The sequence below is a fragment of the Aquarana catesbeiana genome, linkage group LG10, assembly GCF_042186555.1.
Source record: "Aquarana catesbeiana isolate 2022-GZ linkage group LG10, ASM4218655v1, whole genome shotgun sequence".
Classification (NCBI taxonomy): Eukaryota; Metazoa; Chordata; class Amphibia; order Anura; family Ranidae; genus Aquarana; species Aquarana catesbeiana.
The window spans coordinates 228,165,216-228,186,361 of NC_133333.1; the positions used below are offsets into that span (position 1 = coordinate 228,165,216).

Consider the following 21,146-nt stretch of genomic DNA (forward strand, 5'->3'; position numbering starts at 1 on the left):
GAGGTGATTTCACCACCACAGTTACATACTTCAGCATATATGCCGAAGCATGGGGGCAGCAGAGGGCGGAGGAGTGATTTGCTCCTAACTTTGCGGGAGGATGCCCCCATGCGTCGGCATATATATATATATATATATATATATACGTTGCATGTATGCCCATCATTAGAAGTGGGTGGATGAAGAGAGGTATTCTAATGGTGGGCATACCCACCGATCAATCTCTTTTTTTCGCTCAGCCCACAGGCTGCATGAAAAAAAAGTTTACAAGATATGCCCAACAAGGACCAGCAACGTACTGCTATACCAGAATGATGCCTGTAGGTTTAGGTATCATCTTGGTATCATTCTTTTCAGCCGGCGGTCGGCTTTCATGTAGAAGCAATCCTAGAGGCTAATTAGCCTTTAGACTGCTTTTACAAGCAGTGGGAGGGAATGCCCCCCCACCGTCTTCCATGTTTTTCTCTGGCTCTCCTGTCCCAATAGGGAACCTGAGAATGCAGCCGGTGATTCAGCCAGCTGACCATAGAGCTTATCAGAGACCAGAGTGGCTCCAAACATCTCTATGGCCTAAGAAACCAGAAGCTACGAGCATTTTATGACTTAGATTTTGCCGGATGTAAACAGCGCCATTGGGAAATTGGGAAAGCATTTTATCACACTGATCTTGGTGTGGTCAGATGCTTTGAGGGCAGAGGAGAGATCTAGGGTCTAATAGACCCCAATTTTTTCTAAAAAGAGTACCTGTCATTACCTATTGCTATCATAGGGGATATTTACATTCCCTGAGATAACAATAAACATGATAAAAAAAATGAAAGGAACAGTTTAAAAATAAGATAAAAAAGAAAAAAAATAATAAAGAAAAAAAAAAAAGCACCCCTGTCCCCCCTTCTCTCGCGCAAAGGCGAACGCAAGCGTCGGTCTGGCGTCAAATGTAAACAGCAATTGCACCATGCATGTGAGGTATCACCGCGAAGGTCAGATCAAGGGCAGTAATTTTAGCAGTAGATCTCCTCTGTAAATCTAAAGTGGTAACCTGTAAAGGCTTTTAAAGGCTTTTCAAAATGTATTTAGTTTGTCGCCACTGCACGCTTGTGCACAATTTTAAAGAATGTCATGTTTGGTATCCATGTACTCGGCCTAAGATCATCTTTTTTATCTCATCAAACATTTGGGCAATATAGTGTGTTTTAGTGCATTAAAATTTAAAAAAAGTATGTTTTTTCCCCAAAAAATGCGTTTGAAAAATTGCTGCGCAAATACTGTGTGATAAAAAAAAATGAAACACCCACCATTTTAATCTGTATGGCATTTGCTTTAAAAAATATATAATGTTTGGGGGTTCAAAGTAATTTTCTTGCAAAAAAAATAATTTTTTCATGTAAACAAAAAGTGTCAGAAAGGGCTTTGTCTTCAAGTGGTTAGAAGAGTGGGTGATGTGTGACATAAGCTTCTAAATGTTGTGCATAAAATGCCAGGACAGTTCAAAACCCCCCAAATGACCCCATTTTGGAAAGTAGACACCCCAAGCTATTTTCTGAGAGGCATGTCGAGTCCATGGAATATTTTATATTGTGACACAAGTTGCGGGAAAAAGACAATTTTTTTTTTTTTTTGCACAAAGTTGTCACTAAATGATATATTGCTCAAACATGCCATGGGAATATGTGAAATTACACCCCAAAATACATTCTGTTGCTTCTCCTGAGTACGGGGATACCACATGTGTGAGACTTTTTGGGAGCCTAGCTGCGTACGGGACCCCAAAAACCAAGCACCGCCTTCAGGCTTTCTAAGGGCGTACATTTTTTATTTCAATCTTCACTGCCTATCACAGTTTCGGAGTCCATGGAATGGAAGGTGGCACAAACCCCCCCAAATGACCCTTTTTTGGAAAGTAGACAAGCCAAGCTATTTGCTGAGAGGTATAGTGAGTATTTTGCAGACCTCACTTTTTGTCACAAAGTTTTGAAAATTGAAAAAAGAAAAAAAATTTTTTTTCTTGTCTTTCTTTATTTTCAAAAACAAACTCACCATGCCTCTCAGCAAATAGCTTGGGGTGTCTACTTTCCAAAATGGGGTCATTTGGGGGGGTTTGTGCTATCTTGGCATTTTATGGCCTTCGAAACTGTGATAGGTAGTGAGGAGTGAATCAAAAATTTACTCCCTTAGAAATCCTGAAGGCGGTGATTGGTTTTCGGGGCCCCGTATGCAGCTAGGCTCCCAAAAAGTCCCACACATGTGGTATCCCCATACTCAGGAGAAGCAGCAGAATGTATTTTGGAGTGTAATTCCACATATGCCCATGGCATGTTTGAGCAATATATCATTTAGTGACAACTTTGTGCAAAAAAAAAAAGTTTAATTTTTCTGCAACTTGTGTCAAAATATAAAATATTCCATGGACTCAACATGCCTCTCAGCAAATAGCTTGGGGTGTATACTTTCCAAAATGGGGTCATTTGGGGGGTTGTGCCATCTGGGCATTTTATGGCCTTCAAAACTGTGATAGGTAGTGAGGAGTCAAATTAAAACTTCACGCCCTTAGAAATCCTGAAGGCGGTGCTTGGTTTCTGGGCCCCGTATGCAGCTAGGCTCACAAAAAGTCCCACACATGTGGTATCCCCGTACTCAGGAGAAGCAGCAGAATGTATTTTGGAGTGTAATTCCACATATGCCCATGGCATGTTTGAGCAATATATAATTTAGTGACAACTTTGTGCAAAAAAAAAAAAAAGTTTAATTTTCCCGCAACTTGTGTCAAAATATAAAATATTCCATGGACTCAACATGCCTCTCAGCAAATAGCTTGGGGTGTATACTTTCCAAAATGGGGTCATTTGGGGGGGTTTGTGCCATCTGGGCATTTTATGGCCTTCAAAACTGTGATAGGTAGTGAGGAGTCAAATCAAAACTTTACGCCCTCAGAAATCCTGTAGGCGTTGCTTGGTTTTTGGGGCCCCGTACGCGGCTAGGCTCCCAAAAAGTCCCACACATGTGGTATCCCCGTACTCAGGAGAATCAGCAGAATGTATTTTGGGATGCAATTCCACATATGCCCATGGCCTGTGTGAGCAATATATCATTTAGTGACAATTTTGTGCAAAAAAAAAAAAATTGTCATTTTCCTGCAACTTGTGGCAAAATATAAAATATTCCATGGACTCAACATGCCTCTCAGCAAATAGCTTGGGGTGTCTACTTTCCAAAATGGGTCCATTTGGGGGGATTTTGTGCCATCTTTGCATTTTATGGCCTTCAAAACTGTGATAGGTAGTGAGGAGTGAAATAAAAAATTGACGCCCTTAGAAATCCTGAAGGCGGTGCTTGGTTTCGGGGCCCTGTACACAGCTAAGCTCCCAAAAAGTCCCACACATGTGGTATTCCCGTACTCAGAAGAAGCAGCAGAATGTATTTTGAGGTGTAATTCCACATATGCCCATGGCATGTTTGAGCAATATATCATTTAGTGACAACTTTTTGTCATTTTTTTTTTTGTCATTATTCAATCACTTGGGACAAAAAAATTAATATTCAATGGGCTCAACATGCCTCTCAGCAATTTCCTTGGGGTGTCTACTTTCCAAAATGGGGTCATTTGGGGGGGTCTTGTACTGCCCTGACATTTTAGCACCTCAAGAAATGACATAGGCAGCCATAAACTAAAAGCTGTGTAAATTCCAGAAAATGTACCCTAGTTTGTAGACACTAAAACTTTTGCGCAAACCAATAAATATATGCTTATTGACATTTTTTTACCAAAGACATGTGGCCGAATACATTTTGTAATGTATGACTAAAATTGAGTTTATTGGATTTTTTTTATAACAAAAAGTAGAAAATATCATTTTTTTCAAAATTTTAGGTCTTTTTCCATTTATAGCGCAAAAAATAAAAATCGCAGAGGTAATCAAATACCATCAAAAGAAAGCTCTATTTGTGGGAAGAAAAGGACGCAAATTTCGTTTGGGTACAGCATTGCATGACCGTGTAATTAGCAGTTAAAGTGACGCAGTGCCAAATTGTAAAAAGTGCTCTGGTCAAGAAGGGGGTAAATCCTTCCGGGGCTGAAGTGGTTAAACAATGTGAATAGGCTTTTTTAACACAGTAGATAAGGAGAGCCCAGAATAAAAACATTATAAAGAGCTGAGAGCTTCATCTGCTGGATGAAAATATAGATTTGAACTTTTCAAATACAATATTTCATAGTTACCTGACCAAAAACATGAAAAAAAAGGTTGTATTTTAACCAACTTAATAAATTAAATATACTCAAAAACAATAGAAGTTGCCTTTAAAGAAACAATCTTCTGTAACCTAAGATGCAAAAATCAGAAAGGGGACAAGTCACCTCGTTCCTTCTAACTCAGCTGCGGCTGATGATGTATGCGACCAATCATATGCTCCGGTACGGTCATGTAGCCATCTGTTCAGTTCCATAATACATTTCTCTTGGAATTTTAATAGGACTATTTTTTTGAAGCAATTGGAGGCGGAATAAAGATGGTGAATGAAGGAACCAAGGCTGATGTCAATCAAAAATGTACCCTCAGCTCGACCTGGAGGAATATTAGAGATGCAGATGTTATCTTACCCAAAACTAATTTCACTGCCAAAAAAGAGATTTCACACTTTCATAACATTTGGCATTTAATGACACTGCTAGATGAAAATAGCTTTAAAAAATCGCAACCAATATATAATATGGCTCTGGGATTTCTTGCTAGGCCAGCCACCATTATATGTCATATTATTCTCCATATATGAAAGCACCAGATGCGCAAGGAGCTGAGACTGAGAGAAAGAGAGAGAGAGAGGGTAAGGAGAATATAAAGGGGTCAGAGTGCCATTTGCAGAGAAACAGTCACTTTGCTACATCTGTTCTGATCATTTAGGCTCCATTCACACTTGTGCAACTTCAAAATTGTGTGATTTCCACTGCAACTTTACAGTGTGACTTGATGCAACTTTGGACGAGTGCAACTTTGTTGCAGCTTTGGCTTAGACCATGTGACTGCGTGTACTCTACAAAGTCGCACACACGTGTATATGATGCAGGTGCAAATTTCATGCGACTTTTGAGGGTTTACATTGAAGTCTATGGGCCTTAGGTTGCATGAAAATTTGACCAAAGTAGTACAAGAACTATTCTAAAGTCGCTGTGACTTTAAGACCTCATGCACACAGGGCATTAGAAAAAAAACAAGCTGCAAAGCCAGTACTGACATCAGGAAAAACATGCTTTTACAAGTGTTTTGCATTGGCGTTAATGGTGTTAATGCTCACAAAGTTCCTCTTTACATCAGAGTTTGCAGGATTCCACCTTACATGCTGTGTTAGCATTTAGCAGCGTTTCTCTGCCCTCTTCTATTTTCCACTCCCAAATCCAATTACTACAGCTTAAAAACGCTTGATGCGGCTTAAAGCTGTATACAGCATTAACATGCATTTAGCCACGTCAGGCATTTTTACAGCTGTAACGCTGCTGCCTAAAAACGCACTGGCCTGGGTTTTTTTGCAGCTTGAAAATGCCTATGCCACTAAAAGCTCCTAAAAGCCTATGTGGACACATAGAATAACATGGAGAGACGTTTTAAATCTGTAAAAAAAAAAACGCATGATGCTCCTAAAAGCAGCAGGAAAAACACCCTATGTGCATGAGTCTTAAGTCGCATAAATATGAATGGTAATCATTGGAAAACATGGGGTGCAACTTGGCATGTGACTTTGGGGTCCAAAGTTGCATGACAAGTCGTACAAGTATAAACTGGGGCTTAAAGATAGAAAACAAATATGATAATGTTTGTGAATTGACCTTTTGCAAGCAAAGTGACTAATGCCGCATACACACGGTCGGGAAATGTTCGATGTGAGCTTGTTGTCGGAAAGTCCGATCGTGTGTATGCTCCATCGAACATTTGCTGTCAGAATTGCCCGCCACAAATGTTTGAGAGTGTTGTATGTGTACATACATATAATAATATACGATTTATGTGGGATTACATTATATTAATATATGTATGTACACATACAACAAAGAGCAGGTTCTCAAATTTTCTGACAACTTCACTTGTTGTCGGAAAGTCCAATCGTGTGTACACAAGTCCGTCGCACAAAAGCTCACGCTTGCTTGGAATCAAGCAGAAGGAGCCGCACTAGCTATTGAACTTCCTTTTTCTTGGCTCGTCGAACGTCTTGTCACCGCGTTCTCACATTCGGAATTTCCAACAACATTTGTGTGCCCGTGTGTATGCAAGACAAGTTTGAGGCAACATCCTTCAGAAAAAAATCCACGGTTTTGTTGTCGGAAATTCCGACAACAAAATCCATGGATTTTTTCCGACGGATGTTGGCTCAAACTTGTCTTGCATACACACGGTCACACAAAGTTATCGGAAAATCCGATCATTCTGAACGCGGTGACGTAAAACACATACATCGGGACTATAAACGGGGCAGTAGCCAATAGCTTTAGTCTCTTAATTTATTCTGAGCATGCGTGGCACTTTGTGCGTCGGCTTGTGTACACATGATCAGAATTTCCGACAATGGATTTTGTTGTCGGAAAATTTTATAGCAAGCTCTCAAACTTTGTGTGTCGGAAATTCCGATGGAAAATGTGTGATGGAGCCCACACACGGTCGGAATTTCCTACAACAAGTTCCTATCACACATTTTCCTTCGGAAAATCCGACCGTGTGTACAGGGCATTAGAGTGACATAATGTGGTACCAGTTTATGATTCTGTTTTACAATAATCTTCTTTGGATCAGGCTGCCACTGTTGACCTCTCCACCTCAAGTAGGAGTTCTCCATCCCTTCATTGTGCCATTGGATGGAGTAAATGGACAGAGGCTTAATCTTGAAGTTGTTGTTTGCCTCCCATGGAAGTGGCACCCAAGACAGCTTTCCACAATTAAATGTTTTTTAAAACCCGCTGGAGAAGTTTCTAAAAATTATTTCTAGAACCCTACCTTGATTGGTACTTGTCTAAACTCTTATCCTGGACTTGCTTACTCCAGGAACATTAATTACCCAAAAGTAGACTTCATTCAACCAATTATACTAAATCAGAGGGAGATTGGTTGCGCCAGAGGAAACACATTTTTTTGTGTTGATCTTTGTTATTTATTTACAAATTCAATTTAATCTCATGTACATTAGTGATATAAAATATCAATCAAATGAATCTCAATTGCAGGTTGTAACACAACAAAATGTGGAAGAGCCCATAGTGAGGTGAATATTTTTTTTTATAGAAACAGCATGATTTTTTAGTAAGAAATAAAGCATACTGTCTCAAGTCACAGCCAGCGCGTCCTCCATAGTGCCGTCCCCCTGGTGCGGCAGAGTAACTCCTCTCTCTCCTTGTGAGAGAATTAGCAGTGAGGCGAGCAGCGGCTGCAGAGGACAAAAAAGAAGTAGCTGGCATCGGCATCACATCTGACTGTAATAGTTTGTGGACAGTCCAGGCAGCAGCAGGATCAGGGAAGAAGTGACTCCTTGGGCCCGGCTAACAATTACACATGTGTGTGTTAGCTTGGGGGGAGGGGGGGAAATCAAGATCTACTACTACTGCAGCAGCATCTATACATTGTGGCATTAGCATGATGGGTGGCACTGTCTGCAGCACAATATGGCATTGGCGGCATGGGTGGCACTGTCTGCAGGTAGCACATGCGTTATGGCCCATAACGCATGTGCTGCCTGCAGAGACAGTGCCACACTGCCACCCATGCTGCCAACGCCATATTGTGCTGCAGACAGTGCCACCCATGATACTAATACCATAATGCATGTGCTGCCTGCAGAGACAGTGCCACCCATGATGCCAATGGCATTGTGCCATTGGCGGCATGGGTGGCACTGTATGCTGCACAATATGGCATTGACGGCATGGGTGGCACTGTCAGCAGGTAGCACATGTGTTATGGCATTAGCATCATGGGTGGCACTGTCTGCAGCACAATATGGCATTGGTGGCATGGGTGGCACTGTCTGCAGGTAGCATATGCATTATGGCCCATAATGCATGTGCTGCCTGCAGAGACAGTGCCTCCCATGCCACCAATGCTGTAATGTGCTGCAGACAGTTCCACCCATGATACTAATGCCATCATGCATGTGCTGCCTGCAGAGACAGTGCCACCTATGCTGCCAATGGCATTATGCCATTGGCGGCATGGGTGGCACTGTCTGCAGCACAATATTGCATTGGCCATATTGACTTTGTTTCAAGGCAGGGTCTGGGGAGAGGCCAGGGGCGGGGCCAGGGGTGGGGCCAGGGGTGGAGCTGAAGGGGACCCCGTCAGGTAGGCTGTACGGGGCCCCATGATTTCTATCAGCGGCCCTGGTGATACTCATAAGCCTCGTACACACGATCAGATTTTCGGCAGGGAATTGTGTGATGACAGACTGTTGGCCTAAAATCTGACCGTTAGTATGCTCCGTCAGACAATTGTTGTCCAACTTTCCACCAACACATGTTGGATGGCAGGCTAGTAAATTTTCGGGGGGACAACGGTCTGTTGTCAGATTTTCATATCGTCTGTATACAAGTCCGTCACACAAAAGTCCAAAGTACAAACACGCATACTTGGAATCAATGCTCACCAAGCACGACATTAGCAGAAGGTGCCCAAAGGGTGGCGCTCAAGAGCTGAAATTCCACGTAGTACATCACTACGTTCGTGTTTGTTGGCCGACAATTGTGTGCTGTTAGTTTGCAAGACAAGGTCCTGACACACACCCTTCAGACAAAAGTCTGAGGCTCTGTTGGCCAACAATCCGATCGTGTGTACGAGGCTTTAGATTTATTAACAACATTAGTCTTTTTTGTTAAAAACATCATTCTATGCTGTACATACCGGTGCTGAACTGATAGTGAATCATCCCCATTGGAAATGTTAAAAAATCCTCTGCAAAGACCATGTCCTCCTTATTAGAGAAATATAAATCCAGAAAACTTCTAGAATCCATTCCATGTACATGATAGAGTTTATGTGTTGTGGAATCCATCGTCCTGAAATGCTGAACTTCACCTCTTTGATTTCTGCTCTCAACTAAGCTTTACTGTTTGAGTTCTATTTATATTCCTTTGAAATAAGGTGGTTACATTTTATTGTAATATAATCATAAATATATTTATAAAGCAGTCATGGGAATAGTGCTGACTGAGCTATGATTGCCATCTGAGTTTGCAAAGGTTTAACCACTTTAAGACCAGGCTTTTTTTACATTTGTTGTTTTCAAGTAAAAATCTGTATTTTTTGCTAGGAAATTACTTAGAACACCCAAATATTATACAGTGGGGAAAATAATTATTTGATTCCCTGCTGATTTTGTCAGTTTGCCCACATACAAAGAAATGAAGGGTCTATAATTTTTTATCATACTGTAGGTGTATTTTAACCCTTTCATGACTAAGCCTATTTTTGAAATTTGGTGTTTACAAGTTAAAATCCGTATTTTTTGCTAGAAAATTACTTAGAACCCCCAAACATTATATATATTTTTTTAGCAGAGAATCTAGAGAATAAAATGGCAATTGTTGCAATATTTTTTATCACACGGTATTTGTGCAGCGGTGTTTTAAACGCAAATTTTTGGAAAAGTGACACTTTCATGAATTTTAAAAAATCCAAACAGTAAAGTTACCCCAATTTTTTTAAATAATGTGAAAGATGATGTTACGCCGAGTAAATAGATACCAAACATGTCACCCTTTATAATTGCACGCACTCGTGGAATGGCGACGAACTACGGTACCTATGAATTTCCATATGCGACATTTAAAATTTTTTTACGGTTACCAGGTTTGAGCTACAGAGGAGGTCTAGGGCTAGAATTATTGCTCTCGCTCTGACGATCGCAGCGATACCTCACATGTGTGGTTTGAACACCGTTTACATATGCGGGCGCGACTTCCGTATGCGTTTTCTTCGCTGCGCGAGCTCGCGGGGACAGGGGCACTTTAAATTTTTTTTTTTTTTTTTTATTTATTTTATTTATTTTTGTACTTTATAAATTGTGTTTAAAAAATTTTTTTTTTTTTTACTTTTATTGCTGTCACAAGCAATGTAAACATCCCTTGTGACAGTAATAGGTGGTGACAGGTACTCTTTATGGAGGGATGGGGGGGTCCATCCCTCCTTTACACTTCAAAGTATTCAGATCGCCGAAAACGGCGATTCTGAATACTGTGTACTTTTTTAAATTTGGCGCCATTGGCAGCCGAGTAAACGGGAAGTGACGTCATGACGTCGCTTCCGCGTTTACAACGAGCAGGCTGGAACGAAGCCGCTCACAGCTTCGTTCCAGCCCACCCCCAGCCGCCGAAGGCAGCCGAATGGACACCGGGCCTCCCGATCGCACGGGAGGCCCGGTAACAGCGGTGGGAGGCGGCGGGAGGGGGGGGTGTCCCCTCCCGCTCCTCCGGTATACCAGCCGAGCGGCTTTTAGCCGCATCGGTTGTTATACACGGGTAGCCGATCGCCCGCTGTAAACAACGGTACCGGGATGATGCCTGCAGCTGCGGGCATCATCCCGGTATAACCCCGGAAAGCCGAGTATGCATATCTGCGTACGGTCGGCGGGAAGGGGTGATAGAGACAGAGTATCAACCAAAAATCCAGAAAAACCACATAAAACAAATGCTATAAATTGAGTTGCAGTTCAGTGAGTAAAATAAGTATTTGATCCCCATATAAAATATGTACTTGGTGGAGAAAACCTTGTTGTCAAGCACAGAGGTAAGACGTTTCTTGTAGTTGGTTACCAGGATTCAGTGTTGCCAACCCCCCCGAAGTGCAATTTACTGGCAGGATGCCAAAATTTACAAACAGTACCAATTTTTTTGCTGGCAACATTCATGAAATTTACTGACAGAGCCAATTTTTTTAGGAAACTACGAAAGTACCTAAAATGACACTTTTCAGTGCTAAACAGTGCAAAGATCAATATTTACAATATAAACATGTAGCTAGTGCTATTAGTAAAGTATTTAAGTTAAACAAATGTCAAAAACACAGAGTTCCTCTTTACATCAGAGTTTGCAGGATTCCCCCTTACAGTGCAAGGGAATTCTGACATAAAGGGGAATTCTGCAGATCATGATCTAAGGGGGAACTCTGATGTAAAGGGGGGGGGGGCTCTGGTCACCAGAGACCACTTTTTATCAGAGTCCACTGCATTCTCCTTTACATCAGAAACAGAAAACTGGCCACTGCCCCCACCTATAACTGGCCATTTTTTTGTTACTGTTCATATAAATGGTCTGGGGACACTCTGGGCACCTTCGCTGCCATCGTGCTCTTGCTGGGTGTCCAGTGTGCTCCTGTTCCTTTAAGGGGGCTTGGGCTGCCTCCAGGCTCACCTGCCCCACATCTATCCATTCCATGCATGTGCTTCCACTGTGGAGACACTTATAAAATTGTAGTGTTAGGACTGCAAGCAACACAGGGTGCCATGACGAGGCCTTTTACATGCATTTGCAAATGTGTGCTAACTAAACCACTGCTTTTAACAGACAGTTAGACAGGTTCATTTGGTTGGTCAGCAGACGTTGAGCTATAGAATTGTTTTTGGCCTCCTTTACATCAGAGTTCCCCCTGCAGACTGATGGAAAGGGAAACACCTGGAACTCTGATGTGGGGGGCACTCTGGTGACCAGAGTTCACCTTCTGCACAGTGAATACACTAATGTAAGGGGGAACCTTTATTGTTTTCACCCCCCCCTTACACCAGTGACCCCCTCAGACTGGCCTGATGGTGATGTCACTGACCTCCTCTCAGGTGCACCGTGCAGGGCTCAGTCAGTCGGATCCAGTTTGGTGGCTCTGGTTTTATCCTATAGTCTCTTCTCTACAGTCCACACTGACTCCTCCTGTAATCCCCATCCCAGCGGCGTTCTAACTTTCAATGCCTCTCCAGGCTCCCCCTCAGAGACTGCAGATATGATACAAAATAAGAGATGGTCAGAGATTGCAGACATGATACAGGAGATGGTTAGCTGCTGCAGACATGGTACAGAGGTGGTCAGAGGATGCAGACATGGTACAGAGGTGGTCAGAGGATGCAGACATGGTACAGAGGTGGTCAGAGGATGCAGACATGGTAAAGAGATGGTCAGAGGATGTGGACATTATACAAAGGTGGTCAGAGAATGTGGACATGGTACAGAGGTGGTCAGAGGATGCGGACATGGTACAGAGGTGGTCATAGATTAAAATGCATTAATTTTAATTTTTCCTGATGAAATCCAGTATCCGTGCATTAACAACGCAGTCAGCAAGTGGTAACACCTCCGGGGAGGTTATGTTTTCCTGTTCAGAATCACATTTAAAACCCTGCTTGATAAACTATTTTAGGTGCATTTCTTTCTCCTAAATTTCCTCTCTGAATAAAATAGTAAATGGGCATTACAGGGAAAGTTTCCAATATTCTGCAAGTGAAGAACGTAAATTTTGGTTCCGCAATGAATTTATCAGCAACATCTACAAGTTATATTCAGAATTGATCGTAAAGTCTCATTTTTTCTTCTATAAAAATAACAAACATGTCATTCTTACCTCCTCTGTGCAGTTGCCTTTGCACAGAGAAGCCCGGATCCTCTTCTTCTCAAGTCCCTCTTCGGCTCTACTGGCCCCTCCCTCCTGTTGAGTGCCCCCACAGCAAGCAGCATGCTATGGGAGCACCCGAGCCGAGCCACAGCTCTCTGTGTCCATTCAGACATGGAACTGCGGCCTGGCCCCACCCCCTCTCTCTCCTGATTGGCTGACTAACTTTGATTGACAGCAGTGGGTACCGCTGCTAAGTCTCAGCCAATCAGGAGGGAGTGTCTCGGAAGTCCGAGACACTCATGGACATCGATGGACAGAGATGCGGCTCAGGTAAGTATTAGAGTTGCTGGGGAGGCTGCTGCACACAGAAGGCTTTTTATCTTAATGCATAGAACGCATTAAGATAAAAAAAACCTTCTGACTTTACAACTCCTTTAAGGGCCGCACACACGGGCCGCATGTCAGGTGGCATAGACCGATTCAATAGAAATTGGCTGACATTCGGCCCTTCTGTTGAAGGGGCATGACCGAAAAAGGTCTTCTGATCACCACCCCATCAGCGTTCACAGCCAATGGCTTAGAGCGCTGACCAGTGTGTTCTCGCAGGGGCCCCTGTCAGAACACAATAGCTCAGCCGGGGAGATCGCTAACATCAGATAGTTAGGAAAGCGGCTCCTCCCGAGCTCTTCATTTTTGTTGTTCAGCCTGCAAAAAAAACTGTTATGCCCTGTACACACGGTCGGATTTTCCGACGGAAAATGTTCGATGGGAGCATTTTGACGGAAATTCCAACCATGTGTAGGCTCCTTCAGACATTTTCCGTTGGAATTTCCGACAAACAAAATTTGAGATCCGGATCTCAAATTTTCCGACAACAAAATCTGTTCTGGTAAATTCCGATCGTGTGTACACAATTCCGACGCACAAAGTTCCACGCATGCTCAGAATCAATTACGAGATGGAAGCGCTCGACAGTGGCATAGTGTGGGGGGTGCAGGGGGTGCCGTGGCCCCGGGTGCGATATTTAGGGGGGCGCCAGTATGTGTCACTGGCTGCCTCCTCCTAATTTCTAATTCTGTGTCCCCGGGCTCCGGCCGCCATGTTAAGTGTCCGGCGCCCTGTGATTGGGTGTATGGGGGTCATGTGAGGCGTAGGGCTGGCCTGTCCTCGATCGCTCCTGAAGTCCCGCCTCCACACATGACCCCCCATACGCCCAATCACAGGGCGCTGCACACTGAACATGGCAGCAAGCAGAGCGCAGGTGAGAGAAGAATGTGAACCGCCGCTGTGTTCTCCTCCTCCAGATTGATGCAGCCAGGATAAGAAGGTGAGTGAGAGTCATGTTACTGGGAGGGGGAGGGGGGGAGCAAGAGAGAGACTGTAGGCAGGACAGTATATTATAGTGTAGTATAGTATGGAGGTCAGTGTAGTGTAGTGGTCACTATGGGGGGCAGTGTAGTGGACAGTATAGTGTAGTATAGTGTAGTATAGTGGACAGTATAGTGGTTAGTGTAGTATATTATAGTGGTTAGCATAGTGGTCAGTATAGTGTAGTTTAGTATGGAGGTCAGAGTAGTGTAGTATAGTGGTTAGCATGGTGGTTAGTGTAGTGGACAGTGTAGTGTAGTATAGTGGTTAGTGTAGTATGGTGGTTAGTGTAGTATAGTATACTGGTTAGTATAGTGGACAGTGTAGTGTAGTTTAGTATGGAGGTCAGTGTAGTGGACAGTATAGTATAGTGGACAGTGTAGTATAGTGGTCAGTGTAGTATGGTGGTCAGTGTAGTATAGTGGACAGTGTAGTATAGTGGTCAGTGTAGTGTAGTTTAGTATGGAGGTCAGTGTAGTGTAGTGGTCAGTGTAGTATAGTGGTCACTGTAGTATGGTGGTCAGTGTAGTATGGTGGTCAGTGTAGTATAGTGGACAGTGTAGTATGGTGGTCAGTGTAGTATAGTGGACAGTGTAGTATGGTGGTCAGTGTAGTGTAGTTTAGTATGGAGGTCAGTGTAGTGTAGTGGACAGTGTAGTATAGTGGTCAGTGTAATATAGTGGACAGTGTAGTATGGTGGTCAGTGTAGTATAGTGGACAGTGTAGCATAGTGGACAGTGTAGTATAGTGGTCAGTGTAGTATAGTGGACAGTGTAGTATAGTGGTCAGTGTAGTATAGTGGACAGTGTAGTATAGTGGACAGTGTAGTATAGTGGACAGTATAGTGTAGTGGACAGTGTAGTATAGTGGACAGTATAGTGTAGTATGGTGGTCAGTGTAGTATAGTGGTCAGGGTAGTATAGTGGTCAGTGTAGTATGGTGGTCAGTATAGTGTAGTATAGTGGACAGTGTAGTGGTTAGTGTAGTGGACAGTATAGTATAGTGGACAGTGTAGTATAGTGGACAGTATAGTGTAGTATAGTGGACAGTGTAGTATAGTGGACAGTGTAGTATGGTGGTCAGTGTAGTGTAGTATAATGGTCAGTGTAGTATAGTGGACAGTGTAGTATGTTGGTCAGTGTAGTGTAGTATAGTGGACACTAGTGTAGTGGACAGTATAGTATAGTGGACAGTGTAGTATAGTGGTCAGTGTAGTATGGTGGTCAGTGTAGTATGGTGGTCAGTGTAGTATGGTGGACAGTGTAGTATGGTGGACAGTGTAGTATGGTGGTCAGTGTAGTATGGTGGTCAGTGTAGTATAGTGGACAGTGTAGTATAGTGGTCAGTGTAGTGTAGTATAGTGGTCAGTGTAGTATAGTGGTCAGTGTAGTATAGTGGACAGTGTAGTATAGTGTAGTATAGTGGTCAGTGTAGTATGGTGGTCAGTATAGTGTAGTATGGTGGTCAGTATAGTGTAGTATAATGGACAGTGTAGTATGGTGGTCAGTGTAGTATAGTGGTCAGTGTAGTATAGTGGACAGTGTAGTATAGTGGACAGTGTAGTATAGTGGTCAGTGTAGTATAGTGGACAGTGTAGTATGGTGGTCAGTGTAGTATAGTGGTCAGTGTAGTATAGTGGACAGTGTAGTATAGTGGTCAGTGTAGTATAGTGGACAGTGTAGTATAGTGGTCAGTGTAGTATGGTGGTCAGTATAGTGTAGTATAGTGGTCAGTGTAGTATGGTGGTCAGTATAGTGTAGTATAGTGGTCAGTGTAGTATAGTGGTCAGTGTAGTATAGTGGACAGTGTAGTATAGTGGACAGTGTAGTATGGTGGTCAGTGTAGTATAGTGGACAGTGTAGTATAGTGGACAGTGTAGTATAGTGGTCAGTGTAGTATAGTGGTCAGTGTAGTATAGTGGTCAATGTAGTATAGTGGTCAGTGTAGTATTGTGGTCAGTGTAGTATAGTGGTCAGTGTAGTATAGTGGACAGTGTAGTATAGTGGTCAGTGTAGTATGGTGGTCAGTATAGTGTAGTATAGTGGTCAGTGTAGTATGGTGGTCAGTGTAGTATAGTGGACAGTGTAGTATAGTGGTCAGTGTAGTATAGTGGTCAGTGTAGTATAGTGGACAGTGTAGTATAGTGGTCAGTGTAGTATGGTGGTCAGTATAGTATAGTATAGTGGTCAGTGTAGTATGGTGGTCAGTATAGTGTAGCATAGTGGTCAGTGTAGTATAGTGGACAGTGTAGTACAGTGGACAGTGTAGTATAGTGGACAGTGTAGTATAGTGGTCAGTGTAGTGTAGTATAGTGGTCAGTGTAGTATGGTGGTCAGTATAGTGTAGTATAGCCACTTCAGCCCCGCTCACTGTATATATACGTCATTTTTTTGAAGATGGATATCTCGGTAACGGCAGCAGCTGCTGCCACAACCGAGATATCCATCTTTTCAGTGAGCGATTCTGTACACGATAATGGTGGTCTCAGCGGCGGGTTCGCCGCAAGATCACCGTTATCGGCGGCAGGAGAGGTGCCACCCCCCCTCCCGCCGCTCTCCCGCACCCTCCGCCGCTTACTGGAGCCGTCGGTAGCGGCGGAGGCGATCGGGTCCTTTCCCTGCTGAGGTATGGAGACAAGTGAGGCCAAGATGGCGCCTACCCGTCTCCATACCATGTGACGGCCGGAGCGACGTCATTACGACGGCTCCGCCCACTCTCTTAAAGGCACAAATTTTTTTAGTGTCATTTTTTTCAACGACTTTTTTTTTTTTTTTTTTTTTTTGCATTTTAGTCTAAATATGAGATCTGAGGACTTTTTGACCCCAGATCTCATATTTAAGAGGACCTGTCATGCTTTTTTCTATTACAAGGGATGTTTACATTCCTTGTAATAGGAATAAAAGTGATCCAAATTATTTTTTTTTAAAAAACAGTGAAAAAATAAATAAAATAAAATAAAATAAATAATAAAAAAAAAATTTTTTAAAGCGCCCTGTCCCGACGAGCTCGCACGCAGAAGCGAACGCATACGTGACTAGCGCCCGCATATGAAAACGGTGGTCAAACCACACATGTGAAGTATCGCCGCGACCGGTAGAGTGAGAGCAATAATTCTAGCCCTAGACCTCCTCTGTAACGCAAAACATGCAATCTGTAGAATTTTTTAAACGTCGCCTATGGAGATTTTTAAGGGTAAAAGTTTGACGCTATTCCACGAGCGGGCGCAATTTTGAAGCGTGACATGTTGGGTATCAATTTACTTGGCGTAACATTATATTTCACAATATAAAAAAAAATTGGGCTAACTTTACTGTTGTCTTATTTTTTTTTTCAAAAAAGTGAATTTTTTCCAAAAAAAGTGCGCTTAGAAGACCGCTGCGCAAATACGGTGCAAAAAAAAGTATTGCAATGACCGCTATTGTATTCTCTAGGATGTTAGAAAAAAAACAATATATAATGTTTGGGGGTTCTAAGTAATTTTCTAGCAAAAAAACCTGTTTTAAACTTGTAAACACCTAAAATCCAAAACGAGGCTGGTCTTTAAGTGGATAGTGGTCAGTGTAGTATGGTGGTCAGTATAGTGTAGTATAGTGGTCAGTGTAGTATGGTGGTCAGTATAGTGTAGTATAGTGGTCAGTGTAGTGTAGTATAGTGGACAGGGTAGTATGGTGGTCACTATAGTGTAGTATAGTGGTCAGTGTAGTATGGTGGTCAAGTGTAGTGTAGTATAGTGGACACTGTAGTATAGTGGACAGTGTAGTATAGTGGACAGTGTAGTGTAGTATAGTGGTCAGTATGGTGGACAGTGTAGTATGGTGGTCAGTATAGTGGACAGTGTAGTGGTCAGTGTAGTGGTAAGTGTAATATAGTGGTCAGTATAGTGGTCAGTATAGTATAGTGGTCAGTGTAGAGGACAATGTAGTGTAGTGGTCAGTATAGGAATCAGGTAGGTCAGTACTACAGTATTCTATTTGAAGGGACTCAGGGATAGCTAAAAGTCCGCAGGTTAGGGGGGGCGCAAATTACTTGCCTTGCCCCGGGTGCTGACAACCCACGCTACGCCACTGGCGCTCGGTCTGGTAAAACTAGCATTCAAAATGGAGATAGCACATTCATCACGCTACAAATTTTTAAATCTTTTAACTGCTTCAGCCCCGGACCATTTGGCTGGCCAAAGACCAGAGCACTCTTTGCGATTCGGCACTGCGTCCATTTAACTGACAATTGCGCAGTTGTGCGACGTGACTCCCAAACAAAATTGATGTCCTTTTTTCCCCACAAATAGAGCTTTCTTTTGGTGGTATTTGATCACCTCTGCGGTTTTTATTTTTTGGGCTATAAACAAAAAAAAGAGCGACAATTTTGAAAAAAACGCATTATTTTTTACTTTTTGCTATAATAAATATCCCCATAAAATATATAAAAAAACATTTTTTTTTTCCTCAGTTTAGGCCGATGCGTATTCTTCTACATATTTTTGGTAAAAAAAATTGCAATAAGAGTATATTGATTTGTTTGCGCAAAAGTTATAACGTCTACAAAATAGGATATAGTTTTATGGCATTTTTATTAATAATTAGTTTTTTACTAGTAATGGCAGTGATCAGTGATTTTTATTGTGACTGCAACATTATGGCGGACACATTGGACACTTTTGTCACATTTTTGGGACCATTGGCATTAATACAGCGATCAGTGCAATTAAAAATGCATTGATTACTGTAAAAATGTCACTGGCAGTGCAGGGGTTAACACTAGGGGGCAGTGAAGGGGTTAATGTGTGTCCTAGGAAGTGTTCTAACTGAAGGGGGATGTGGACTGTGCAGGAAAACTAACAGATTGCCTGTTCATACACTGTATGAACAGAGGATCTGTCAGTACTCCCCTCAGAGAACCGGAAACTGTGTTTACACACACAGCTTGCGGTTCTCCGTGTGCCCCGAGCGATCGTGGGAGCCCAGCGGTGAAAGAGACCACTCGGCACTCGCATCGGCTCCGTGGGTGAGCAGGGGGCGTGCGCGCCCCCTAGTCGCCGTCTATGGCACCGATGTACCATGACGGCGATTCGCCTGCCTGTGCCATTCTGCCGTAGTACAACTGCGGCGGACGGTCGTCAAGCAGTTAATGCAGCGCATTCTGAAATGTACCTGCCTACTCACAAACAAACTGGCATTTTTTAAGTTAAACACATAGGCAAGTATTTGTGAAAAATAAATAGCCATTTATTATGGGTCATAACAAAATAAAGAGGAAGGCAACGCTGAAGAAACTGGTGAAATTTGTGAAGCCTTTGTACCCCAGGGCACACATCATTTATTTTACAGTCAAAATTGGTGGCCTGAGGAGTCCTTAAAATAGTGAGCACAATCCGGTCCAGGACTACAAGAGATCAGGAACAGCAGTATATGACATATATGTCCCCAGGCTGTGGTCTTACAACAGCCTGCATCTTTTGTAAGACCAAACCCAGGCCATCACTCTTTTGTCTTCCTTGTATGCTTGCTTCCAGGCTGTGGCTCTGGTGTTGTAGTTGTGGCAGGCGGTGGAGGAGGAGGAGGAGGACCGTGGTTGAACTCACAAACATGGCTTTGGCTTGTGAGTTCACCCCTCTACCCCTTATTTAGGGCTTCTAACATAACTTCCTCACATAAGCGGCGTTGGCCCTCCTCCATTTCCTGCATATTGCAGGCTGCCATGTAGGCATAGTCCTCTTGATTATTGGGGGGGGTTTCTGAGGGCCGCAGTAGCCTTCCGAAATAGGCCAAGTTCTGCCTCCTCCAGGTTACTCCTCTTCCTGGGACTTTTTTGTGGAAGGCGGAGGGGAGGGACCTGGGATTCGGGCAGGCTACTGGGCCTGGCCACCTCCTGGCTGCCACTTACCCCCACCACCTCCTTGCTGCCACTTTCCATGGCCTTCTCCTGGCTGAGACTTTCCTGTGTATGAAAAAGGGACATAATTTTAGTTATTGGTTCATCAATCACACACAATTTTCAGCTCGTGACTGTTGCAAATTGAATGTTAATAAATAGAAAAGACTATCATTCTGACCCCAGCATTTTTTATTCTTCTCCCAATCATTTGTGGCTACTACTGTCTATTGATATGTAAAACACTTTGTAAAATCATAAATTACTGATCAATAATAACATCTAGTTAACATCATTAATTATTTCACTAGAAATATATTGAACAATGCTATACGTGGCTCAAGCTGGGCTCCTCTACTTCTTCCTGGCTGGAAGGCCCAGGCTGGACGTCAGAAGACCCAGCTGAGGTGGAAGGAAGCCTTGAAGGAAGATTGAAGAGTGCTGGCCTGGGTTCAGTCTGGCCTGCCAGAAAATGCTGTCTGTCATAGTACCACAGCCTGGGTACATAAATGTCATCTGCTGCAGCTCCTGATCTCTGGGAATACTGGATCTTCTTGTGCTCCCTATTATAAGTGCTCCTCATGCCACCAATTAGGGCTTTCAAATAGGGGATGTCTGCCGTGGTGATCACCAGCTTCACAAATTCCAGCAATTGATCCATCGCTGCCTTCCTCTTTGGTTTATTGTTATAAAAGGGGTGATTTACCTGCCACAGACAGGGCAGCTCCCTGTACATATCAATGAATATGGGAATAAAGTCCTCATCATTGAATAGATCCATTTTCTCTGCAAGACACAACACAAGACAAACCCTAATGTCAGGCTAAACTCTCCTAATCATTTTCCAATATAGACCTCAATCTAGAAGCAGTATAGGCCACTGATGCACCAAGTTAAAATTGTACCTTCGTTAGAACGATCGGCGCTTACGCTGCTCCTTCCTCCACTCACAGATCCTATGTACGCTTTTTATACACTGCGCATGCCTGAAACTCCGCCCGCCCCTGACGTTCTTTCTAGTCTATTCCCCGCCCCTTGGCTTTCGGCGCAGTGGGAGAGCACATGGCGGAGAGACAACAAGTGCATGCAGACAGCAGCAACGACAAAACCTGGAGCCACATAAGTCCTGATCCCGGAGGATATTTAAGGCTTCAAATATGGCCTATATAGAGATTGTGGACATCTTCAAGAGGGCCGACTATGATGGGAAGCATGGACTGTACCCAAACCCAAATGTGAGAAAGGCCAAGATCATGACTAAAGTTGTGAAAAGTCTGCCGAAGAATTTTGGGGTACGGTGATCCAAGGATCAACTGAGGAAACGATGGTCAGACTTCAAATTGAGGG

At 43.1% G+C, this 21,146-nt stretch overlaps 1 protein-coding gene across 1 annotated transcript in view; it reads right to left on the reverse strand.

Annotated features, from left to right (window-relative positions):
• Window positions 1–9,061, reverse strand: part of LOC141111252 (indolethylamine N-methyltransferase-like) — a 58,644-nt gene extending 49,583 nt beyond the window's left edge. Inside the window, exons 1-2 of the mRNA XM_073603395.1 lie at window positions 8,871–9,061; window positions 4,355–4,562 (exon numbers count right to left, since the gene is read on the reverse strand). Coding sequence (XP_073459496.1) covers window positions 4,355–4,562; window positions 8,871–9,021 — 359 coding nt within the window. The 5' untranslated portion in view covers window positions 9,022–9,061. The remainder of the gene's footprint in view (window positions 1–4,354; window positions 4,563–8,870) is intronic.
• Window positions 9,062–21,146: the final 12,085 nt, after the last annotated feature.